The sequence below is a fragment of the Bombyx mandarina genome, chromosome 05 (assembly GCF_030267445.1).
Source record: "Bombyx mandarina strain Sakado chromosome 05, ASM3026744v2".
NCBI classification, from domain to species: Eukaryota; Metazoa; Arthropoda; class Insecta; order Lepidoptera; family Bombycidae; genus Bombyx; species Bombyx mandarina.
Window position 1 is genome coordinate 11,794,031 of NC_143212.1, and position 27,555 is coordinate 11,821,585.

General features: G+C 39.8%; 1 protein-coding gene across 1 annotated transcript in view; it reads left to right on the plus strand.

Annotated features, from left to right (window-relative positions):
* The first annotated feature begins 1,707 nt into the window (after window positions 1–1,707).
* nAChRa5 (nicotinic acetylcholine receptor subunit alpha 5) overlaps window positions 1,708–27,555 on the plus strand; it is a 58,286-nt gene continuing 32,438 nt past the window's right edge. The window contains exons 1-2 of the mRNA XM_028185594.2: window positions 1,708–1,983; window positions 22,527–22,666. Of these exons, the coding sequence (XP_028041395.2) occupies window positions 1,935–1,983; window positions 22,527–22,666 (189 nt within the window). The 5' untranslated portion in view covers window positions 1,708–1,934. The remainder of the gene's footprint in view (window positions 1,984–22,526; window positions 22,667–27,555) is intronic.

Here is a 27,555-nt window from a genome sequence, read left to right on the forward strand (position 1 = left end):
AATGTTAAACGGTTGATGGAACCCACGGCACCACTAGATATTATATCCTTTAAAACGGAACGCAGGACTTCTTCGGGTGTCGGGTGCCGGTTGCGGGGGTGCCCAGTACTCGGCTGTCGGTCCGGTGGCGAGGCGGCGCAAGGTGGCTCCTGTGCACCGCTCACGGTGTGTCTCCGAGACGACGCCCTGCGGGATTTTCCCGGGGATGGAGTGCCGTCCTATTATCAGGATGGGTACCGGCGACGGCGAGCCTTCGGCGCGCACTGTGCGGTACCGTGGGTTTCGTGGAGTCGGAGTGGTGGGGCTCGATGGGGTTTAGTCGGTAGTCGGTTTTGCGGGGTAACTCTTGCGTGGCTAACGCTGTGCAGTGCCTCGCGCGCCTTTCTCAAGGCGTAGTCTCCCGGCAGGAATTGGGAGAAGAGGAGGACCCCTGTCTTCTTGTTCTTCCTGTTCTTCTCTGGAGGCGCCGGAGTCCGACATAACCCGATCTCTTACCCCCCTCGACCGGGTATCCGAAAATGGATTACCCAGCGTTAAAAAAAAAGAAAAGGACTTCTTCGGGTGGGCTTATAACACGGCCTATTATTGTTGGTAATTACGAAAAATTATAAAAATTAGTAGTTTCTGTTGTGCCCGTCTACAATACAATTATTAAGCAAATTTATATTAAGTAATAACTTGTGTTCCTAATGAGTAGCCGGACTAATCCATATTTGATATTATAAATGCGTATGTCAGTTTATTTACTTAAAAACGTTTCACCCAATCACTGAAAGTTTTCATACCCAATCACCATGAAATTTGGCAAACATGCAGTCATCAGTATTGAAAAGGGCATAGAGGGCCACTCATCCAGAAAAAAAAAATATCTGCCTATACTAAGATGAGTGAATTCGTGTGCAAAAGGTAGTAGCCAGCAATTTCTCTCAATTACACTGTATGTATCTCTGATTACATTTATTTTCTAAAATGCGCGAAAAATTCTTGGGATAAGACATTTACTAGTTCCAGGTTACAATTACCGGTATCAGCCCAGTGGTTAACAGCCGCACACGAGTGCAGTGGCCGACAAATCTTTAAGTGGAACGATTTCCTACTTCAGCCACACGATCACCCTAATTGCTGGTACGTAAGTTCAGCACATTTATTTTATAAGAGCTTGTACTGCAAAGCAGCCTTGAAATGTTGAAAATATTTCTTCGTAATTCTTTTTTAATCCAGTTCTAAAATCATTTAACCATAATAACTAAAAGTAGTTTTAAGTGTGAGTAATTCGTGATCCGGAAAACTGTAAAGTTTTGAAACGTTGGAAAAACAAAGCAAGATTTAAACAGTTTTAGTTATATCTCGAAACTACTCGCGAAAATTGAAAAAAAAAATCAAATAACTGAACAATTCCAAATATTGTTGATTCATTTTATGATCCACAAAACTGAAATGAAATACACAATATGAAAAACACGAAAGAGAACATCATGTTTCGTGAAAAAAAATCAGAATTGAAACATTTGCGATTTAAAATGTAAATCAAAATTATTTCGTAAAATTCGTGTTTTCAGAATGAAGTTTAAAGGATTTACAACAACACAAAAAAAAAATCTAGAAGCGCTTTTCTGCTTTCTCACGCTCGCAGGCGCGTAGCAAGCTATTTCGTAGCGCTGTAGCCACTCGCCTACGACTGTGCTTCAGTACTACGCTCGCAGCCGCGGCCGCTGCCGCAAGATGTCGCCGCGGACACGCAACTTCTGCTTGGTTCGTTAAGCCACATTTACGAACGTAGTAGTAAAAGTTTATTACCAAAACACGTGAATACAGTGGTCGCTATTGTTTTCACTATCTAAAAAGATGTTAGGGTATGAGCTGATATTATTTGTTTATGCTGGTACCGAAGTAAAGTAGTGACACTAAAGTTCGGTAATAAACCGTGCGTTACAATGTCCCTACTGAAGCTAGCTGTTATTTTGGTGATATTGTGTATCAGAGGTAAGTTTGAAAGCTTATTATTGGTTATTTCGAAAAAGAAGCAGATGTTTTTCCGCTTTATTTTCCCAAATCGAGACTTGAAAATGCATATATTGTTTGTAACTTATAAGGAAGCTTATATCTCTACGTTGGTCTAGTTAGTAGTGATTTTGACTATTCTAGTAAATATTCTATAGGTCCGGAGTCTATTTTTTGTCGGAGTCAATACCTTTAATCAGGATTAATAAAGATTAAAGATATTTCGGTCTTAGTCTAGATACACATACTTATTATTTATTGTCTTGTACGTGTTCCAAAACAATTTTTTTTCTGTTTATCACATTTAAGTAACTTTTAGTGTTAACATTTTTCACTGTTATTGATTCATAGTTTGAATGATCACACATTATACTGCATTACAGTTTTAGATACAGTATGACTATAAATATGTATTATAAATAAATATTAAGCTTTTAAAATTGTTATTCTCTTCCATCCCGCTGTTAAATTTATTTTATTTATATATAACATAAATTTTTTAAATAAATTTTATTAGATGTCAATATTAAATATTAAACACTGAAACTAAACTATCTTAAAGCATTTGATTGGCATTCTGAAGAAAAGTTGTTCAGCTATCATAGTTCGTGGAAAAAACATTTTCAATCAGTTATCTGTGTGCAACCACACCTTTTATTCAATACGATTGTTATTTTACAGCGACGATAACTTCAATCATCTTCAAGTATCCTTATCGTATTTCACTGTTTTAAGTTAATACGCCTCCAATAATCCAAAAAACAAGTATTATATGCATTACAATCTATTAATCATATCATCATAATACTGTAAGCATTTCATGTCATTAACAAATTAATTAAACAAAACTTTATAATTGTTCCTTTTAAGTCCATAGTTCAGTATAATTCTCTAATTTTATTTAGAATAAAGTCAAGCATTGTAGTTCAGGGTGTGAGAAATTGCTACACACAATTTTTGGGTCTTATATTTTATAAAATTATTGATAAAAATTAAAACGCCAGTATTCTATCCATATATTTCTATCCGTAATTTTTTTTAAAGGTTTTTTTTTAAATTACGTGCTCGCGCCGTTGATTGCAAGAAGTTGACGAAACCACAGAGTCACCCGTGACCTTCAAACTGTACAGTGTTCGAAACACTGCAAACATATTCAAACTAGGAGTCAAGAATGGACTAAAAACAAAGAGAAAATTAATCATGAAGAAAATTATCAGAAAACATTTTTTTATTTATTGCTTAGATGGGTGGACGAGCACACAGCCCACCTGGTGTTAAGCGGTTACTGGAGCCCATAGACATCTACAACGTAAATGCGCCACCCACCTTGAGATAAGTTCTAAGGTCTCAGTATAGTTACAACGGCTGCCCAACCCTTCAAACCGAAACGCATTACTGCTTCACGACAGAAATAGGCAGGGTGGTGGTATCTACCCGCGTGGACTCACAAGAGGTCTTACCACCAGTAAAAAGCCTATCCAAAGATCTTATACTTTGCAATTATGCTTCATCCGTAAATGACGCTTCTCTAACACCTTACCTACCTACACTTTAAATTAATACAGATTAGCGGAAACCCCACGTCTGTAATTCATTAAATGAAACCAATTTATTAAGCTTACTGAGAATAATCTACGAGTACGTATTCATTAAAATCCCCCTCCATAAATTCGAAGCTCTATGTTTCAAAAAAACTTTAGACATTAACGTTGATTTGTATAGGGTAGTTTTTGGGTTTTTATTATGTTCTTGTTGTACGTAACATGATAGGTATGTTATTTATAAATAATGGTTTAGTGAATTTTAATTCCATTGATTACACTTTACACGTATGTGAATTAGAGCAACGATTTTTAAAAAATAAAACAAGAAACTTGACTCCCCAAGTTATTGTTTCATTGGCTTGAAAATTTCAATATGCAACGAACTGTGGTGGCTACTCTGAGAAGTGTTTATCACATCTCAGGAGCAATCAGCCAAGTAAGTGCAATTACATTTCAATTAAGACATAGTTGTTATATGTTAATGAAGATATCGTCTCGATTTAAGACATGAAGCGTGCAATCCATATTAGTCCACGACCGAAAAAAATCGAGTTCAACAAGTAGGAACAACTAATATACTCTTGTGAATTATTGTCACCATATGTTTCAAAATACTGTGTATTTAAGTAAGTCGAAAGAACAAAGTGTCATAATGTATAACCACTATGTATTAACATTATGTATTACCATTATATATTTAACAATTTCAAAACAAACATGATCACTTCGAAGTTTCTGAGACCCTTGTCACGTCTATCAGCCATTATTTGTGATGTCACAGTCCGACCAGTTCTATGGAGAGTGATGTCCTTCACAGGAAACGAATATTACGTTTAGTTTGGTAAACTTTTTATGCTTGTAATTTATTCGTTTGAGTTGAAATATGTAGTATAAAAATTGATTTAGGCTGATACTGATATGAACTTACACGGTTTCATATCATCTGTAATGGACTGTATGATTAGGATTGGCAAGGAACTTGTTAAATAAACTCGCGAGGATTGCACGTATAAAATTTTATATTTTAGAAACTTTATAAATCGCGTACAATAGCACGGAAAAAAAAGAATGACAAAACTACAACATTCCAAAGTTCAAAATTCAAATGTAATGTCAAAAACCACAACGACAACAATAAAAAAGGTTTTATACCAATTTGTTGGGTTTCCAACATCATCTTCTGAGTTTATCTGTGACGAAGAAAGGATGTGGTTTGTTTTCATTTTGAGTCTATCTGCCTTTTCATGTTGTATTCTTTTGTTCTCAAGGAAGATTCCATTTTAATTGTATCTATTTAAAGAATTTGTGCCATGTTACGAACGACCCTCCGCGTATTTTTGTCGAATCATTCAATTATGCTGGAGATTAAATCTTAGAAGCTGTTGGAATTTTTATGTATTTTGCATAGCACCTCGTAGTTCTAATTAAATTCGAGCAGATGCTAATTTGGGCAATTACTGGTACTCGACGGTATTGTCTCAAAGCATACCCTAAGTATGAACAGTAACGTATTTGTATTTACAACTAGCTGACCCGGCAGACTTCGTAGTGCCTCAATCGATAAATAAAAGACCTAAGCTTTTGTATAAAATAAACTTAAAACAAACAAAGGGATAATGTCCGGAAAATTGATCTTTTTATTTAATTCCAAGCATTTTCATATTTATCTACCTTTTAAACCTTCTCTAGACTTCCACAAATAATTCAAGAGCAAAATTAGCCAAATCGGTCCAGCCGTTCTCGAGTTTTAGTGAGACTAACGAACAGCAATTCATTGTTATATATAGAGATTGAGACTTATTTGTTGGGGGGTTTTATCTTTGGAATTACAGTAATAATTAGATCTTACTCCATTGTCTCCATAAAAATACACACTATATAAATAAGCACCTAAATTGGCGCTCGTAAGAAAGTTAACGTGTAATTGGAATCTTTTCTTAACGAACGGTTTTTAGTTACACGATCAGGACGTATATGTCGGCGCAAATATGACTATTTACCTACTGATCATCAACACTAATTACTCTGTGATAAGAAATTGATGTTAAACACTTCCATTTATTGTAATTTCAATACTTTAAAACGTGTTTGAAAAACGTGTAAACCCGCTCACGTGTTTGAAAAACGTGTAAACACGCTCACGTGTTTAAAACGTGTCAACACGCTCACGGGTACGAAGCCCCATAAATACGGCCGTGCTGTCTAGCACTGATTGATTCGTGTCCGAGCCGTTGTACTGTACGGATATCTCTGTAACGTTGTTATGCTTCTCGTGCAATATACGAAGTTCTCGTGAAGTTTTGTTTCGGAAACCCAAACATGAGTCATTCGTCAAGAAAGTAATGACCGCGACGTCAGTAATGCTGACGTCACACTTTTTAAAAACATCACGGCGGTCCCTTCTCCGTCATCAGAAGTGGGATCACACGCCGCCTCCGCTCAGCAACAACCTGGTGACCAGATAACCGTATCGGCGGATAATGACTACCCTCCAGCTTCAGCAGATAAGCCTGTACAGTCTGCTTCACAAACCAGCATGGTCGAGCGACGGAATCAACAATCAACTGATCAATGAATACAAAAGATAAGTTTTTATTTTTGATTACTAAAATTTCACCACAAAATTCATCTGAAGACCATGATATCCTTACACAACGAACACCTTACACATTCTTATCCCACCTTCAATAAATCTACGAGAACCTCCGAGAAATCTACGAGAACCTCCGAGAAATCTACGAAAACCTCCGAGAACCCTACAATATAATCGCATTAATAGTCTCAAACTTACATAGTTACAAGTAACGCAAGTATAACAGATGCGCTACTCAGAGAAACTTTTTATTCCTGCAGATCAATGGGAATCAAAGAAAACCTACGAGAATCAACGAGGCTGGTGCAGAGCGCGCACCGCCCAAGTGGGATCTTTGCCGCCTCCGCTGAGCAACAACCTGGAGACCAGATAACCGTATCGGCGGAAGAAGACTACCCACCAGCATCAGCCGATGAACCTCTACCATCTACTTCACAAACCAGGATGGTCGAACAACAAAATCAACAATCGGCAAAAGGATAAGTTTTTATTTTTGATTAATAAAATTACGCCACCACATGAGTACCACAGTGTACGCCACCACATGAGTACCACAGTGTACGCCACCACATGAGTACCACAGTGTACGCCACCACATGAGTACCACAGTGTACGCTACCACATGAGTACCACAGTGTACGCCACCACATGAGTACCACAGTGTACGCCACCACATGAGTACCACAGTGTACGCCACCACATGAGTACCACAGTGTACGCTACCACATGAGTACCACAGTGTACGCCACCACATGAGTACCACAGTGTACGCCACCACATGAGTACCACAGTGTACGCCACCACATGAGTACCACAGTGTATGCCACCACATGAGTACCACAGTGTACGCCCACTACATAAGTACCACAGTGTACGCTCACTACATAAGTACCACAGTGTACGCTCACTACATAAGTACCACAGTGTACGCCCACTACATAAGTACCACGGTGTACGTCCACTACATAAGTACCACGGTGTACGTCCACTACATAAGTACCACAGTGTACGTCCACTACATAAGTACCACAGTGTACGTCACAATATAAAACTACACAAAATAAGTTACTTTCAAAGTAACATAAAAAGGTACACAGATACCAATCTCAGAAACAGACATTCCATTGTTTTAGATGGACTCCAAGAACTCTCTGGTGATACACCATACATGGGCGGCTGGTGCAGAGCGCGCACCGCCTGTCAGTATGGCCGTGTCGGCGCAAATATGACTATTTACCTACTGATCATCAACACTAATTACTCTGTGATAAGAAATTGATGTTAAACACTTCCATTTATTGTAATTTCAATACTTTAAAACGTGTTTGAAAAACGTGTAAACCCGCTCACGTGTTTGAAAAACGTGTAAACACGCTCACGTGTTTAAAACGTGTCAACACGCTCACGGGTACGAAGCCCCATAAATACGGCCGTGCTGTCTAGCACTGATTGATTCGTGTCCGAGCCGTTGTACTGTACGGATATCTCTGTAACGTTGTTATGCTTCTCGTGCAATATACGAAGTTCTCGTGAAGTTTTGTTTCGGAAACCCAAACATGAGTCATTCGTCAACAAATTAATGACCGTGACGTCGCAAGGCTGACGTCACACTTTTTACAAACATTACGGACGTCCCTACTCCGTCATATATAAGTCACGTAACAGATTAATGGCTTGAGATGTCTCCTAATATTCGGTTTTCTCGAGCTGTAGACTAATCAGAACTACATTACGGCTTAAACAGTAAATTTAATTTTAATAATGCCTTGTAATGTCTTCAGTGATGTGTCAAAAAATATTTCTTCTTCGTTCAAAACATGAGACAAGGAAAATATGCTAGTTACCAGTCACGATCTGGCACAGTGTGAGAAAAAGTAACATCACTCAAAAGAAAACAGTTTTTTCACCGGCAGACGTACTTGGACTGCAGTAAAGAAATCAGTTGAAGAGGTGAAATAATGTTTGGAAAATGTTATTAACCTACAAATTATTATACCTATATAGACCCGGTTGGTTTTTTTTTATTGCTTAGATGGGTGGGTGAGCTCACAGCCCACCTGGCGTTAAGTGGTTACTGGAGCCTATAGACATCTACAACGTAAATGCGCCACCCACCTTGAGATATGATTTCTAAGGTCTCAGTATAGTTACAACGGCTGCCCCACACTTCAAACCGAAACGCATTACTGCTTCACGGCAATAATAGGCAGGGTTGTGGTACCTACCCGCGTGGACTCACAAGAGGTCCTACCACCAGTAATAAATTTCCATTGCTATAGTTCTTTGTAATTTAGAAAAATATTTAGAGTAAAGTAAATCGTGTCTTTTAATAAAAAGGTTATAATAGTTTAATCGTATTTACTGAAATGTAACTGAAAATTAATACATAAATATAAAACCACTATTCACGATCGTTCTATTATAGCTAATCTTCAATCTTTAGGTTCGAAATTCATTCATATTTGAATAAATAAAATAAATGTACTGTTTAATCATATGTCAGGATAAGACGGTGACGATGATCCGAAATGGCGATATGTTTCACGAAACATAACACACTCACTGTCGGTACTAGCTTGCGATCGTAAATCAATTAGATTTGACGAACCGAAAACTAAATCGAATTTCAATATTGATACTTGGTACGCCTACTATGCAGATTCGATGTTAAGATAAATAGCTTTCGTTCGTGTTATCAAAGCTGTTTACATATTTGAATGAATAGATATTTCAAGGGTTAGAACAGATCTGTATTGATGTTTCATATAAATTTATCGCAAGTATCTTTGTCTGTCTGCAGAGGCAATAAAAAATTATACATTCGAAAAATGATAACTATTAAACTATGCTAATAAACTTTTTTTTTTTTTTATTGCTTAGATGGGTGGACGAGCTCACAGCCCACCTGGTGTTAAGTGGTTACTGGAGCCCATAGACATCTACAACGTAAATGCGCCACCCACCTCGAGATATAAGTTCTAAGGTCTCAGTATAGTTACAACGGCTACCCCACCCTTCAAACCGAAACGCATTACTGCTTCACGGCAGAAATAGGCAGGGCGGTGGTACCTACCCGTGCGGACTCACAATAGGTCCTACCACCAGTGATTACGCAAATTATAATTTTGCGGGTTTGATTTTTATTACACGATGTTATTCCTTCACCGTGGAAGTCAATCGTGAACATTTGTTAAGTACGTATTTCATTCGAAAAATTGGTACCCGCCTGCGAGATTCGAACACCGGTGCATCGCAACAACGAATGCACCGGAGGTCTTATCCTTTAGGCCACGACGACTTAAACTATGTATTTAAGCCCACGTTATATATAACTAAAAAAAATATTACGTTTTTTTATGTGTTATTAAGAGTTTATAAGTAAGTATGTAGTTTGCGTTATTAAAATTACTCTATTTAAAATATTTTCAATCGATCGGAAGCGGAGTTTCTCAGTTCAGTCTGTAGTTTTTTTTTTATGTTAAAGCATTTTTGAGTTTTTTTTATATGTTTTATATTTTATCAATTATCATATTTTAAGGTAAACATCTAAAAACTAACTACTACTAAAAGAAATTCTAACAAAAACCAACAACTATTAAACATTTTAGTTTTCGTTTTAATTAGTCAGTAATTTAATTAAATAGTCGGCAATTTTTATTAGTAATTATTCCGTTGAAGTCGAGATTACTTCGATATTAAAATTTGACTGGAGGCTGTATCATCACAACGTGCTTGCTCCACGCAGCTTGAGAAACTGCGTTACCGGTGGGTTTTTTTTTTGGTCAGGAGAAAATCGCCGGACTTCCCCCCTCCACTGGAAACGGGGGGGAAACATGTCGGAGTCGAACCGACTAAAACCTCCTGTCGCTCGACAACCAACTGCCAAGCCCCGCATGAGACAGAACTCATGAAAAGGCAAAGGAGGGAAAGTGAAGCGTTTAGTGCGGAGCACATCTCTCCCATTATCCTTCCCCTCGGGACGCCCGACCGGTGGTCGTCAGCGCCAGGACCACCAGCCCTCTCGGTCGGTAGGCTATCCGGAGCCCGCCTAGATGCCGAATAATAAGTACTTACTTCGTTACCGGTGGTAGGGCATATTATAAATCCACATCACTAATCTATATATCGAAGTAAGTTCTGCCGTAGTCTTGGGTTTCAATTTGCTGGGTGAGACAGCCGTTACGCAATTCAAATGAGATTTAGTCTTCAGATGGGTGTAGCCACCCATTGCATTAACATTGTGATATCTATGGGCTCCGGTAGCACTTAGCATAAGGTCAACAATGAGTCCATTTATCTATTGATAAAAAAAAAACACAAATCCACAGTCATATTTTATAGGTCACAATATATTTTATCATACGTGTATACTATAAGTATTTATTAAAAAAATTATCAGCTCCACTTTTATAGGTTGTAGTTTATGATGGAACGTATCTCATTCAATATTTAGTTGCTTTCGTCTTTGACAGTAGAACAGGCAGCTAAATAAGGGAATTTCAAATGAGTTCACCAAAAGTTTCGCTAGAAGCTAACTTTATGAGCGGCTCTAACTTTTATAAGCTTGCTTGTTTGATTTTTTGAATTCAATCACTGAAATAAAAAGTTTTCGCGTATACAAACCCCTTGCTTATTTGTTTCTGTAAAGCTTTTAATAAATGATATATTTTTTGAAGACGCAAAACGTCCTTCGACTATTTAAGAGTTTTGTTTTGTTTTTTAAATATTTTGTATGTTTTGATACAATGATTTAAACAAAATAATGAGAATTTACCATTGGCTCAGCTTAAATTTCTGATTCGTCTACTATAAAGTAAAACTATGATATGATGTAAATAATGAAGCGATCTATGAGGTTTTTTATTTAGATTGTACCCAAATGAATAATTTATATGATTAATAATAAAATATTAATTTATAATAATATTAAGATTGATTAAAACGATATTGTCTCGGGAGCTATCATAACTTCCATGACAGCTGAAACAAATATCTCATCTAATCTATATTTGTATAATAATCAGTGCAAACATTGTGAGAGGGCTTGGTTTCCAGACAGGTGTCAATGTAGTAGTGTCTACGTTCTAGCAATTAACTCTTGATAACATTTCCTTGTTCCAATAATTTACTTTGTAAATAGGTCGTTCTCTTTTAAGGACCTTTGTAATCAATTTTATGAAGAAGTTATTTTTCATTAAGGACAAGTCCTTCCTTCCAAGTCCTATCATATTTTGTATTTTTAAAAAAAAATAATTAAATTGTGTAACCAGTTACCGTTATTAAAAGAAAAGGAAAGTGCATTAATAATTCGTAATTCAAATAATTGCCTTTTGACTTATATGACGAAGTACTTTTGAGCTTTAAGTCGTGTAAGTTTTAATTACAATTAACATACATGTGTACATCTAACATACATATGAACATGTTTGTTTCCATGTTTGCTTGTTCGTGATCGTTTAGGCGTTCTTTATTCAATTAAATTGTAATCTTGTTCCATTGTTGGCACGTGATCGGAAAACGTGCAATTGTTAAAGATCCACTGTGACACGGTGACACGCAAGTACTTTTAACAAATAGGTATTATGCATAGGTACATTAACGATAGTGCCGATATATTCTAAAAGAATAAATTCTTATGAAGTTTGTTTGATTCCATCGATTTCCACCTATTTACACAGTTTGGCGTTCGGGCAAATGGAAGGAATCAGCAGTTCGAGATTGAATTGAAACTTGGATGAAGTTATGGCAGGCGAGTTAAATAATTATAAAGCAATGACAGCTCGTGGATCGGTTGTCCTAGCTGACGTTGGCGACCGCGGGTCAAGGCGATTTGTTATCTGCGGCTGACATTTCAAACAACGAAGCCGTAAACTTCCAGCTTACGGATATATAAGACAACTTTAATGTAAAAATGGAAAAGTCTTTGGATTCGTTTCGTTTTGTTCTGTCTATTTAAAGTCTGAAATACTATTGAATTAAATTAAATTAAATGACACTTTGAAATAGTGAAGATTTAAAAGTTGATTACATGTTAGTGATACATACTCAAAATAATATAACACGATGTACTTAAACCATCTAATACGCTAAGCCTTCCATATGAGTAATGTTATTATTTCAAGAATTATTATTGATTAAATCTGTCAATTATTTGAAATTTGGTAGATCATATAGCGAAAATAAATAATAAAAACGCGAGAATAAACTATATAAGCTAAAGCTATAACTATGCTTATGTTCCGCAAAAATCGAAGGAAGTGGTTATAATTTCGGCTGCAATCGGTACTATGTCATTCACTTGTTCCATTACAAACTCAAGTCTGCAAAATACTATAAAAATCCATTCATGTACTCAAAACGGGGCTAAATCAATAAATAAAATAAAAAAGATGTGTGGTGTCGTAGGACACCGGATAGGAACGAAGTTCCTTATTATAAAAATATTAATTTTAAGTTCTATTCGAGGTATAAAGAAAATAAAACTGGAGGTTTCGCAACAACCCACGGTCATTCGGTAATGTGGGAACTTTTGTGGTACACTTCATTCATGGTTGTTTGCATAAGAGTTAGTAGTGTATTGCGCAAACGAACGCTCTGAGATCGTGGTCAATGAATGATAAAAAAATATGTTATTTTTTGTACCTTATTACAAAGTTAAGTCGTACATTGTATGCATTACTAATAAAAATCTTACGTTACGGACGTTTTTTCCCGGTAAGGGCACCCCTCCGCATCGTCCCATAAGGAGCTTCGTTCCAAAAACTTTTTAAGACCGATCTTCTTTCATATTTATATGTCGTCCTTTGCTAACGTTGTTCTTTATTAATGTGTGAAAGGATTCTTATTATCCGAAAGTGATTTTTTGTGTACCTTTCCTAATAAATTTCCCTGTCATTGTATGAACACGGAAAACATATTAGCGTTGGTTAGCAAATTGATTACCTATACTGATATGGTGTTTGTTTTTATGTTCTTTTTTGATTATAACTTTCAAATGTTCTATGAACATTTAATCTTTTCATGCTAGTAACAAAAGCAGTAAGCTAGAAGATAAAATATATATAAGCTTTTCTGGCATTAGTTATTTCTTTGAGTTTATACCACTACGACACAATATTTTATGCTACTATTTGATGCGGCTGGAGTCATGGTCCAGACGGCTGGCTGATCCTTCGGCTGGTCGTAGGACCGTCGAGGTGATTCGCCCGGTCCTTGTGGATTGGGTGAATCGTGACAGAGGACGCCTCACTTTCCGGCTCACGCAGGTGCTCACTGGGCATGGTTGTTTTGGTGAGTTCCTGTACCGGATCACAGCTGAGCCGACGGCAGAGTGCCACCATTGTGGTTGCGACCTGGACACGGCAAAGCATACGCTCGTCGCCTGCCCCGCATGGGAGGGGTGGCACCGTGTCCTCGTCGCAAAAATAGGAACCGACTTGTCGTTGCCGAGTATTGTGGCATCGATGCTCGGCGACGACGAGTCGTGGAAGGCGATGCTCGACTTCTGCGAGTGCACCATCTCGCAGAAGGAGGCGGCGGGGCGCGTGAGAGACGCACAATCCCGCCGCCGTCGAGCGGGGGCCAGGGAGGCGGATCTCGCCCAAGCCCTGGCCCTCTAAGTGTTTCGGGTCCCCCTCACATGTCGGTCTGGGGACCGGTGAGGGGGGCCTAAGAAGACGACGTGCAAGCTGCTCTGCACGCGTTTTACGCAAGAGCATCCGGGTGATGGAAGGCTGGCTATCCTCGACCCACGCTGGTTCTGGCCCAGCGGGGTATCCCGTAGGGTAACCCACTCTAACCGGCGTCATCTAGGCGGGCTTCGGACAGTCTGCCGACCGAGAGGGCTGGTGGTCGTGGCGCCGACGACCGCCAGTCCGGCGTCCCGAGGGGGAGGGTGATGGGAGAGATGTGCTCCGCACTAAACGCTTCACTCTCCCCCCTTTGCCTTGTCATGAGTTCTGTGTCATGCGAGGTTTGGACGTTGGTTGTTGAGCGACTGGAGGTTTTAGTCAGTTCGACTCTGATATACCCCGCCCAGTATCCCCAGAAAAGGGCGGAAGTAAAAAAAAGGAAGTAAAAAAAAAAAAAACTATTTGATGCGAATATATTTGAACACACCGTAAGTATTACTGTTGGGGCTTACGTATGCTGAGGAAACTGCCTATTTCTGCCGTAAAACACTTGTGTTTCGGTTTCAAGGACAGGACACCTTTGTGCTATTAAAACTGAAACTTAGAACTCACATCTCAGCGTGAGTAGCAGAATTTATGTTGTAGATGTCTATGGGTTCCGGTAACTGGTGAGCTCGTCCACCCACCTAAGCAATAAAAAAACTACCAACCTCTTTCAAATTCCTATCTTAAAAAAATTAATTATAGCAGATTGAGCTCACATAGATTGGCGACATCGTTTTGCCTGTTTCTACCAAAAAGCAATCGTCTTCGGCTGAAATGTGAATTAGCAAAATTTTTACAATACTAAAAATGGATACTGATTAAGTGAATGCCCACATACAAAACATAAGATTGCAGTAGTGAAACAGCCGCGTAATATTCACCAGAGCGGGTTTGTAACAACTTTATATTTATAATTCTACTGTACGTGTGTATGTAACTGAACTCCTCCTAAACGGCTAGACCGATTTGAGTGATTTTTTTGTATGCGTTTGGGTGGCGCCCTGGGTGGTTTAGATTCAAAAATCAGCCAAGCATATGGCGCTGCACTCGGTATCTAGGTTGTTGGCGAAACGAGGGCGGGTCGCTAGTACTCTCTTATTAGTTATCTCACTCTTATCTCACTGGTGATAGGATCTCTTGTGAGTCCGCGCGTAGCTACCACCACCCCGCCTATTTCTGCCGTGAAGCAGTAATGCGTTTCAGTTTGAAGGGTGGGGTAGCCGTTGTAACTATACTTGCCAGTTTAGAACTTATATCTCAAGGTGGGTGGCGCATTTACGTCGTAGATGTTAATGGGCTCCAGTAACCACCTAACACCAGGTGGGCTGTGAACTCGTCCACATATCTAAGCAATAAAAATAAAAGTTGAGAAAAGATTCAAAGAGTTTTCTTAAAGGTAGTTGTATGAGAAAAGAGATGGAGAAACTATAGACAAGTACTGAGATCATGGACAGATGAAAGGAGAGCGTGGCGGGAGTTTGAGAAAACCCAACCGGATACTCCTATTTTATGATTAAAGCTGAACGGACTATCGCTATGATTCGCTGACATGAAATTTATACCAATACAAACGAGCTGCTTAACGAATCTTTGATGGAATTTTGTATGTCAACCGATTGTATTTTGTGGTAATTACAAAAATATGACAGCATTTTTCCTCACACTTATGAATTAATAGTGGACCCAGCGAACTTTGTTCCGCCACACGGTTTTTTTCAAACACATCAACCGGTCAACTTCAAAATTCTACTATAATTAACCATAGAATATATTATGTTTAGCTGTCAGTTGCGTTTTTTTATTCCATATCAGTTGCGTTTTGTTATGCCACGTTTTATGTCACGTCCAATGGGAACGTGATAAAAAGTATCCTATGTCCTTCTCCTGGTTCTAAGCTACCTCCTCACTAATTTTCAGCCAAATCAGTTCAGCCGTTCTTGAGTTATAAATAGTGTAACTAACACGACTTTCTTTTATATATATAGATTATAATAATATTCTTAGTGACACGTTTAAAATTGTGTTTAATCTATCTGCTCATTGGCACCTGTGAGTTAGGAAACAATAGCACAGTCATTTTAAATCATAAAAGAGGTACATAAAATAAAAAGAGAATCCAAAAGAATTATCAATTTGAACCAAACTAAATTAGATATTTTGATTAGGCAGCATTTCCTGAGCTCGTCACAAAGTTTCCAATAGGATTCCATTGGACCCTTACTCCTGTCCTTCTTACATCCACGCACGGACCGTTATTGACACAGTACAACAAATACGTTAGGCCTTCAGAAATAAATTGGCTTCCGTTCAGATGTACATACTTGCAGATATCTATCAATTTGTCCTTTGTGCGAAAATTGGCAGTTAATCTCGGCTTTCATGGTGTGTGCGGAGTTCCTGTGCTTTCTATATTATATTTCGATGTATTTCGCAACCGGCGATTTATAATGGAAGTCGCGTTCTTGTTTATTCATTGTTGTGGAGTGCTTTCATTTGTATTGTGGTTCCCGCTTTTTTTTTTTTTGTATTGCAGAGGCAGAAAAATGTAGTATTCAAAATGTTATTTTAAAACGATTACTTGTTTTCATATTTGTTTGCGGTCCTTTGGTGGGATGAAAACTTAATTAATTCAATATGTTTTTTTTAAAAATGAATATGCAAGCAAATAAGATATATTTATCTTACATCGATCGATAGATTCACTTTTGTAAAAAAAAAATAAGTTAATTCGTTTCTTCATGCTTAGTGAAAAGAAGGAACATCGTATCTGTAATGTTTTTATTTATTATAGCGGTATGACTAAAATAAATAACTCCCATTCCGATAGAGGCACCCGTCACGTGCGGACGTGCTCATCGACCACTCGATCGCCCGGTTTCAAGACCCGGGGCCGCCCCACCTGGGCACTCAGCGATCATGGACGCTGTATTCGCGGAATTCCTCCAACTTCGCCACCCACAGCTCGCCTCAGAGTTTCTGGCCTTCAAGGCTAATCACACTGCGAGCCCTCTCGAGGACTCCGCCGTGCTCGCTGCTCCTGCGTCGCCTGTACCTGCGTGCAAAGCTTCTGCATCGAGCACCGCAGCCTCCATCGTGCCCTCCAAAACACCTGCTCGTAGGTCACCTGCGCCCGCCTCCTCGTCCTCCGACTCTGACTCGGAGATGGAGGTCGACCTCGCTCCCGCCTCATCGACGGATGGATTCACCCTGGTACAAAAGGGTAAGAAGCGTGCCGCGGAGTCTCGAGCTCCCGCGGCCGCTAAAATTAGCAAAGCCGCGAACGCGTCGCGCCCCCGCCCTCAGACTCCCGTTGCGCCTCCAGCCCGTGCCACTCCGTCGCCGCGTCCGGTGGCACAAAACAAAACCCAGACCCCTCCCCCGGTAATCCTCCAAGAGAAGGCAGCTTGGGATCGAGTTTCCCTGGCCCTTAAGGCCAAAAATATCAACTTCACGAATGCCCGTAACCTCGCGAACGGCATTCAAATTAAGGTTCGAACACCCGACGACCATAGGGCCCTCTCTTCTTACCTCCGTAAGGAGCGTATAAGTTTCCACACGTATACGCTCCAGGAGGAGCGCGAACTCCGTGCCGTCATACGTGGCATCCCTAAAGAGTTGGATGCCGAGCTAGTCAAGGCCGACCTTCTCGAACAAGGCCTACCGGTTAACTCCGTACACCGCATGCACACAGGTCGCGGAAGGGAGCCATATAACATGGTTCTCGTCGCCCTCCAGCCTACCCCCGAGGGTAAGCAAATATTCAACATCCGAACGGTCTGTAGCCTTTCCGGAATCGCCGTCGAAACCCCACACAAGAAAGGCACACCTAGCCAGTGTCCTAAACTGCCAATTATACGGGCATTCTTCCCGTAACTGTCACGCGCGCCCCCGATGCGTCAAGTGTTTAGGAGATCACGCCACGGCCCTATGCACTCGCGATCAAAAAACCGCGACGGAACCGCCTAGCTGCGTCCTGTGTCGCACACAGGGTCACCCCGCAAATTACCGCGGATGCCCCCGAGCCCCAAAAATAAATCACCGCGTCGCCCGCCAAAACCGCCTCCGAGCTTCCGGCCCAGACATCAAAGCCTCAGCACCCTCTGTGTCGCAGGCTAAGCCAGCGTTCGTTCCGGCGCCGGTGCCCAGTGTCTCGGCTTGGGCGAAACCGCTGCCGTACACGAACACGGTTACAACTCCCTCCTCCGCGATTCGTCCCGCCCCCGCAACTCGTCCCTCTCCCGCGACTTGCCCTCCGACCGCGTCCGACAATCTCGCTTTAGCGATCGACTTCTTTCAGTCGATCAACTTTGAGCGCGTTAACGCTTTGGGCGACGCCATTCGCGCTGCCTCCACTGCACAACACTTTATCGCCGTTGTGCAAGAATACGCCGACGTATACGCGTCATTAAATACGTACGTCCTCCCCTCACTCCGCCGGTAATCAATGGCGTATATAAGTAGAATAAAGCCCCTATCCGTAACGATAGGATTTTTTAACGCTTACGGTCTCGCAAATCAACGTGATCAGGTTTCTGACTTTTTGCGTGACCATCAAATTGATATCTTTTTAGTGCAGGAGACCCTACTTAAGCCCGCGCGCCGTGACCCTAAAATCGCGAACTACATATAACATGGTCAGGAACGACAGGCTCTCTGCTCGTGGTGGTGGTACCGTCATTTACTATAGAAGAGCCCTGCATTGCGTCCCGCTCGATCCTCCCGCGCTCGCTAATATCGAAGCATCAGTGTGCCGAATCTCACTGACGGGACACGCGCCGATTGTTATCGCGTCCGTTTATCTTCCACCGGATAAGATCGTTCTAAGCAGTGATATCGAGGCGCTGCTCGGCATGGGGAGCTCTGTCATTCTGGCGGGCGACCTAAATTGCAAACACATCAGGTGGAACTCACACACTACAACCCCGAATGGCAGGCGGCTTGACGCGTTAGTCGATGATCTCGCCTTCGATATCGTCGCTCCGCTAACACCGACTCACTACCCGCTAAATATCGCGCATCGCCCGGATATACTCGACATAGCGTTATTAAAAAACGTAACTCTGAGCTTACACTCGATCGAAGTAGTTTCAGAGTTAGATTCAGACCACCGTCCCGTCGTTATGAAGCTCGGTCGCGCTCCCGACTCCGTTCCCGTCACGAGGACTGTGGTGGATTGGCACACGTTGGGCATCAGCCTGGCTGAATCTGATCCACCATCGCTCCCGTTTAACCCGGACTCTACCCCGTCTCCTCAGGATACCGCTGAAGCCATAGACATCTTAACGTCACACATCACCTCAACATTAGATAGATCATCGAAACAAGTTGTAGCGGAGGACTTCCTTCACCGCTTCAAATTGTCCGATGATATTAGGGAACTCCTTAGAGCTAAGAACGCCTCGATACGCGCCTACGACAGGTATCCTACCGCGGAAAATCGTATTCGAATGCGTGCCCTACAACGCGACGTAAAGTCTCGCATCGCCGAAGTCCGAGATGCCAGATGGTCTGATTTCTTAGAAGGACTCGCGCCCTCCCAAAGGTCTTACTACCGCTTAGCTCGTACTCTCAAATCTGATACGGTAGTAACTATGCCCCCCCTCGTAGGCCCCTCAGGCCGACTCGCGGCGTTTGATGATGACGAAAAAGCAGAGTTGCTGGCCGATACATTGCAAACCCAGTGCACGCCCAGCACTCAATCCGTGGACCCTGTTCATGTAGAATTAGTAGACAGTGAGGTAGAACGCAGAGTCTCCTTGCCACCCTCGGATGCGTTACCACCCGTCACCCCGATGGAAGTTAAAGACTTGATCAAAGACCTACGTCCTCGCAAGGCTCCCGGTTCCGACGGTATATCCAACCGCGTTATTAAACTTCTACCCGTCCAACTCATCGTGATGTTGGCATCTATTTTCAATGCCGCTATGGCGAACTGTATCTTTCCCGCGGTGTGGAAAGAAGCGGACGTTATCGGCATACATAAACCCGGTAAACCAAAAAATCATCCGACGAGCTACCGCCCGATTAGCCTCCTCATGTCTCTAGGCAAACTGTATGAGCGTCTGCTCTACAAACGCCTCAGAGACTTCGTCTCATCCAAGGGCATTCTCATCGATGAACAATTCGGATTCCGTACAAATCACTCATGCGTTCAACAGGTGCACCGCCTCACGGAGCACATTCTTGTGGGGCTTAATCGACCAAAACCGTTATACACGGGAGCTCTCTTCTTCGACGTCGCAAAAGCGTTCGACAAAGTCTGGCACAACGGTTTGATTTTCAAACTATTCAACATGGGTGTGCCGGATAGTCTCGTGCTCATCATACGGGACTTCTTGTCGAACCGCTCTTTTCGATATCGAGTCGAGGGAACCCGCTCCTCCCCACGACCTCTCGCAGCTGGAGTTCCGCAAGGCTCTGTCCTTTCACCCCTCCTATTTAGCTTATTCGTTAACGATATTCCCCGGTCGCCGCCGACCCATTTAGCTTTATTCGCCGACGACACGACTGTTTACTATTCCAGTAGAAACAAGTCCCTAATCGCGAAGAAGCTTCAGAGTGCAGCCCTAGCCCTAGGACAGTGGTTCCGAAAATGGCGCATAGACATCAACCCAGCGAAAAGTACTGCGGTGCTATTTCAGAGGGGAAGCTCCACACGGATTTCCTCCCGTATTAGGAGGAGGAATCTCACACCCCCGATTACTCTCTTTAGTCAATCCATACCCTGGGCCAGGAAGGTCAAGTACCTGGGCGTTACCTTGGATGCATCGATGACATTCCGCCCGCATATAAAATCAGTCCGTGACCGTGCCGCGTTTATTCTCGGTAGACTCTACCCCATGATCTGTAAGCGGAGTAAAATGTCCCTTCGGAACAAGGTGACACTTTACAAAACTTGCATAAGGCCCGTCATGACTTACGCGAGTGTGGTGTTCGCTCACGCGGCCCGCACACACATAGACACCCTTCAATCTCTACAATCCCGCTTTTGCAGGTTAGCCGTCGGAGCTCCGTGGTTCGTGAGGAACGTTGACCTACACGACGACCTGGGCCTCGAATCTATACAGAAATACATGAAGTCAGCGTCGGAACGGTACTTCGATAAGGCTATGCGTCATGATAATCGCCTTATCGTAGCCGCCGCTGACTACTCCCCGAATCCTGATCATGCAGGAGCCAGTCACTGTCGACGCCCTAGACATGTCCTTACGGATCCATCAGATCCAATAACCTTTGCACTAGACGCCTTCAGCTCTAGGAGCAGGCTTAGGGACCTCGGTAACCGTACTCGTCGAACTCGACAAAGAGTTCGCCGTGCAACCTAACCCATGAATCAGCTCGCTGAGTTTCTCGCCGGATCTTCTCAGCGGGTCGCGATTCCGATCCGGTAGTAGATTCATTCGCGAAGCAGCTACTCTTGAGTTGTTAGGTCTCCTTCGGAGGCGCTCGGGCAGCTGTTAGCAAATCCCACCCCTCCTGGCTGAGCCTTTGCTCGCCCACCTGTCCTGGTGAAACTGGAAAGGCCTCCGGGCCACCAGTAATCCTTCAATCATAAAAAAAAAAAAAAAAAAAAAAAAAACTGATTTTGTTATGTAGACCAGTGTCGATAATTTTTAAAACCAAAAAAAATAATAGTAGGATAAAACCCATTACAAAAGGAGGGGAATATTATAAAAATGAAAGGAAAAATAATTTACGGGCGATCTGAGGTCGGGAAGGGGTTGGGGGGGGTAGGTTTAGGGTAAAAAACGGTTTTTCTCGATTTCCGGCAAAACTAAAAGTCCAATGGAAAAAAGTCAAATGGCAAAGTTTTATTTATTTATTTATTTATTACAAAAACATACAATTTTAATCATAATAACAAATATTGAAACGATGTTAATAGTAGTAGTTGTAGGTAATAAAAAGATCTAAAACTTTTGTATTTACACTTTTTTCACATAGCCTCAAAATTAAAGTAAAAAATTAAAAAAACCAAAAGTAATTAAATGGTAAATTTTAAAATAAAAAATTGTATATAATAATTAAAAAAATATATTTGAATTCGAGTTTTTTTCGATTTTTTGCATTTTCTGAGAAGATTTACTATAGTAACATATATTTTTTTTTCACCATCGGAAAGTAGAGATTTCAATGAGCAGAAAACATACCAACTTTTTGAAAAAAGCTGATATTTTGACGGGTGAATTTTCGATTGAAAATTAGGGTCCTTTTTCGATATTAATTCAAAATAAGGTGAAAAAATAAATATTTCTAATCAAATAAATTACAGCGTATTTGGGACACAAAAAGGTAAGTTTTTAGCAAATTTCGTGAAAAAAGAATTATTTTTGAAAAAGATAAAAATAAAAAACCAAAAACTTGTTTTTTTTTTTTTACATAAATTTTGAGGTTATGTGAAAAAAGTGTAAATACAAAAGTTTTAGATCTTTTTATTACCTACAACTTTGCCATTTGACTTTTTTCCATAGGACTTTTAGTTTTGCCGGAAATCGAGAAAAACCGTTTTTTACCCTTAATGGGGGGGGGCCCCCCCATCCCCTTCCCGACCTCAGATCGCCTGTAAATTATTTTTCCTTCCATTTTTATAATATTGTCTTCCTTTTCTAATGGGTTTCATCCTACTATTATTTTCTTTCCCTTTTCATTATTTTTAAAGGCTTCTACCCTGGTCTAATGACTTCGGAACTAATTATAATACTTTTTTTGCAGATTCCTTATGTTGCGATGAGGAGTACAGATTAGTTCGTCACCTCATGCAAAAGTATGATGCATCAGTTCGGCCCGTGGAGAACTCTTCGCATCCTCTCCTTGTGACATTTGGAGTTTCACTTCATCATATCATCGATGTGGTATGTGTTAGTTCGACATATTATCTTCTGAGGAAATAAAACATCACTAAAGTTAATGTTAACCTCTTCTTCTTCTTTTTCTCCACCTTATCCCACTAGGTGGGGTCGGCACTGCTAATTTTTCTCTCCCATTCTCTTGTATTTAATATTATTATATCTAAAGTTAATGTTAACTAATGTGCTTTAAACATTATGACTTAAAATACCCGTTGCTGGCACTAATTAAATTAAAAAGTTAAATCGTGTAGTACAAAATTTTCATGTTGGTCCTACTATATTGTTACTATTTTCTCGAACGTTGAATATAAAACTCCTTAGGCCACGAAAGTAAAATTAAAACAGCCCATAGGCTTGGACTAATTATGTGAGAAAAAGGCGGTTCAGAGTTAGTTCTTATACAAACACTATAGCAAGACTCACGATTAAATTTCTGTGGGTAACGTTTTAATAAAGTAGTAAATAAACAGGGAAAGTTTTACGAAAAGTTTCGAGAGAAATTCATGACAAATTTAATATCACCAATATTAGTAATGTTAAGTTTCCATGTAAATTAAAGTATATCGCTCTATCGATCGCTAGCGGCGAATCAGGTAAGCAATACAAAAATCTTATAAATTACATTTAAACCAGCAAAGTCACTGTGTGTTTCAAGTGACTTGTATTTAGGGCAATCCTAAACATAAAATGTTATATGATTGTTTTTAAATGTGGGAACACACAAATAAGTATGGCAACAAAGATAGTTGCAGTTGCACAAAAATTCGGGTCGTGCACGTGTTGTAAATCAAGAAATAAAAATCCTTCGCTCTGAATCTAGTTTTTATTGAAGCTAGCACACAAAAATACAGTCCACACTCTAAACAACTTGAGCAAAGAGGAATGATATTTCACATCACGGTAACAAGTGAAAGCTTACGTATATATTATGGCGTTTGAATAAATGTTAGTAGGCAGAGGAGGGTGGAAATTTCCTTCTCGATTCGAACACTTTATTTGATTTCACAGGTACGTAGCATTTGGGATTAAATCACGATTCTACGACTACGTAACTATTTCCATTTACCCTTCATACAATACGTTGGTTTTTTCAATAAGAATGTTCTTTGAATTTTTGCTAAGAATTCTTACCGCATCAAAAATAAACTTATGTTATTTGGAGCGATGTAGGTATATCATGAGACCCAATACTTTCTGTTACTATTTAATGCGAATATATTTGAACACGCCATGAGTATTATTATTGGGGCTTACATATGCTTAGGTAGGTATTTAGGTAGGTATCGGCCTATTTCTGTCGTGAAGCAGTTGTGTTCTGGTTTCAAGGATAGGACACCGTTGTGGTATTAAAACTGAGACTTAGAACTCATATCTCAGCGTAGGTAGCGGACTTATGTTGTAGATGTCTATGGGTTCCGGTAATCACCTGATATCAGGTGAGCCGTGAGCTCGTCCACCCATCTAATTAATATATAGAATGTATGTTCAATACAATTGCGATCATCTTGTTTCTCAGGGTGCTGGCGGCGTTCATTTGTCGTATAAAGATCCTTGTATTCAATTAACACTAGGTGGTCGTCCCCTGAGCTTCTCACCGGATCTTCTCAACTGATCGCGATTCCGATCCGGTAGTAGATGCATTCGCGAAGCAGCTGTACTTGAGCTGTTAGGTCTCTTTCGAACGCTCGGGTAGCTGTTAGCAAATCCCACTCCTCCTGGCTGAGCCTTTGCTCGCCCTGTCCTGATGAAGGCCTCTGGGCTACGAGTATTCCTTCCTCCATAAAAAAAACCTAGGTGGCCGTGGTCTATAACATGGTCTATGCCGTAGTCTATACGCAATAAAAATACTATTTTTTTATTTTATTTGTTTGTTATTTTATTAAACAAAAATTGATTCTTCTAAACTAGACGAAACAGAAAAGCCGATTAGCCAGCTGCCCCTGAACTCAAAAAACAATTATGTATGCATTCAGTGCAAGGTTACGAGCACATTTCAGTGAAATTTCCTTTGAGAGAGCTTCACTTTATACTTTACCCATCTACCTGTAGAATTAGGATCGTGGCGCATAAAATAAAACTGATTCACGATTGCAGTATCATGGTCCCTTTTAAAATCTACCCTATTATTATAACTAAAAATTAACTGACAACTTTTTTACACTTCGCTCATGCAATCGTCCTCGCCATCTTGTTTTTTCCTTTTTATGATTTTCTCCCTTTTTTATCGTTTTCTCTCATTCGCACCTTAATGCTACGTTCCACAGTCTATTCATATGTTCCGTTCTTTCTTACCCATGCTGTATACCTAAACATTTCGCGCTATCCCTCCAGTTATCTGTGATACAGATTACATAATTCATTAATAATACAATTAACTAATATTTTAGCCAGCTTTTAAATGTTCATCATATTGAGAATCGCTAATATGTATGACTTTTGGAATTGCTAAAGTACAATTTGGAGATAAGTTATGAAGAAAATATGTTACGAAATAAGTAAATTAAAACCGAATATATGCAGAAAGAAAAGCTGGAACGAAATATAAAATGAATTGGGTTTAAAAGAAATGTTAGAAATACTTATAATATTTAAACTGGTTCAAGCTGAGATAATCATTCTAAATATAAAATAAAGTGGCAAATCTGCTCTGACAAAATAAAACAACAACAACAACAACAACAAAAACCCTTCAGATTCGTTGACCAAGGAAAAATGTAATACTAACCGTTGTCTTCTAAGCATCAATACCGCGTATACTTATTTCTTTAAAAAGTCGACCCGTATCACTCGGTATACGAACAGAACATTCGATTGTACAAGACAGTTAAGGTGAGGGACTTATTCAATTTGTAAAGTAATTATTTTGGCGAGCGCCCCCCCGTCACACCGTCTTCGACCGGTCGTTCTGTGGGATGTCGAAATCATTTTAATTCCAAGATGTTTGTCTCTTAAAAAAATCGTTTTATCGCGATGGCAATTTAAGCAGTTTTTAAAGCTCAATTTAGCTTTTTTTTGTGTTTTAATTTAGGTCTGTGTTAAATTTTACTGAATAAGCGGTCCGTTATTAATTATGAATTTTAGTTTTAAAAGAAGTATCTTAAGTTACTAGCACATTGTTTGTTTCTTTTTGAATTTGACATCGTGTAATTAGTTAGCGGCTTATAGAGCTTGTTGAGAGTCGGTGTAGATCGGTTTTCACTTCCTTATTTCTGTCGCGAAGCAACCGCCCGTATCGATTTTATTTTAATTATTGTAGATTGCTAAAAGAGTTATCTACCAACCTGTTGTTAGAAGGTTAGTGGAAGCTATAATTATAATTATGTGTAAAATGCTCATACTAAAAACTCCCATAGCATTTTAATTTACGATTAAAATCGAAAGCTTAGGCTAGGAAAGCCAAAGCAAATTTTATTATTACTACAGCCTTAACACTACAGTTTTTCTAAATGCACGAGATATTATGAAAAGCTATCACAAAGCTGAGCCGCGGCCTTTTTATCTCCATTGTGTCAGTATATTGTAATATTGTTTAGAATTAGAACTCTTATGTAATATTAATTGAAAAGTTATTTGTATTATGGAGTAAATAAATGTAATTATTATTATTATTATTATAAAAATGAGGATGTAATGTTGTATTGTACAGCAGTATAAAGAAGATTTAAGGTATTGAATGTAATTAGTGTCACCTGCTCAGTTTGCGTCTACAAATAACTTTAATCTTCATTTCCATGAAGAACGCCTACGCGTCAAACCTAACGTTCATGAATAGACAAATACGGGTTAAGGGATTTAAAAAATGAATGGAAAAATTATAAAATGAAAGAATACCTCATTATAACTAGCACAATGGATATGTGGAAGTGAAATGCATTCATATGCTCTCAGCTCGATATTATTTTTTAGTCAACTCATTCACGAACTCTGAATGGGCTGTATGGATAGTAGGTGCTATTGTATGCGATTAAAGCTTCCAAATAATAGAAATGTACCGCGCTTCATTTCAGTCCACTGATTAATCCATTTGATATTTGTCACTGATCACAATTTATTTCTAATAAAACTAATAAAATAAATTGAGAATTGAATGCAATTTACTCTCTAATTTACTAATAACGTAATGAATCGCTCATCAAAATAATTAATAAAAAAGACCGATCTCTTTTATATCAAAAAGAAATGCCAAGTAATGTTCTGATAAAAAAAGCGAAAATTATAATGAAATATTTTTTTGTTTTGGAATTTGGATTCAATATTTTATATTGTATCATGAAGTATTTAGTAAGTAATATATTTATATCCATACTAATATGTAAATCTACAGTGGTTTTTACGAATGTTCCGTTATAACTACTGAACCATGCATCCGATTGACTTGAAACTTGGTATCCATGTAGAAAATACATGTACTTAATGGATAGGCTAATATTTATATGAGTGTTGGACTCCCTACACCAGTTGCGGGGGCGTTAATGATGAGAATTTTTATGGCGGTGAGAAATAACAATGTTAATTTTAAATGCCCAGCGAAGCAGACGGGTACAGCTAGTTATACTATATTACCCAGTTCGTGATTTATGAGTTGACACGTCATTGAGCTCGGGTTAATTTGTAAAAAAACAGAATTGTGCAATACACACATACATAGTCACGTAGTCCTCATCGTTAGACAGCGGCTCGGCTGTGTCCGTCTGTTGCTGAAGTTGTTGCTACAGGTGGACCGTATGCCTGTCTGCAGTGGCGGATTAAAGGTCCAGAGCGCCCTAGGCAATCACTTTATCGGCGCCTCTGTACCGGCCATGAATGGCCATCATAATACTATAAATTTTAACTACTTGTTTTTGCAATTACGATGACGTTGTATCAGCAAACCCTAGACTTTAGTAGACCGG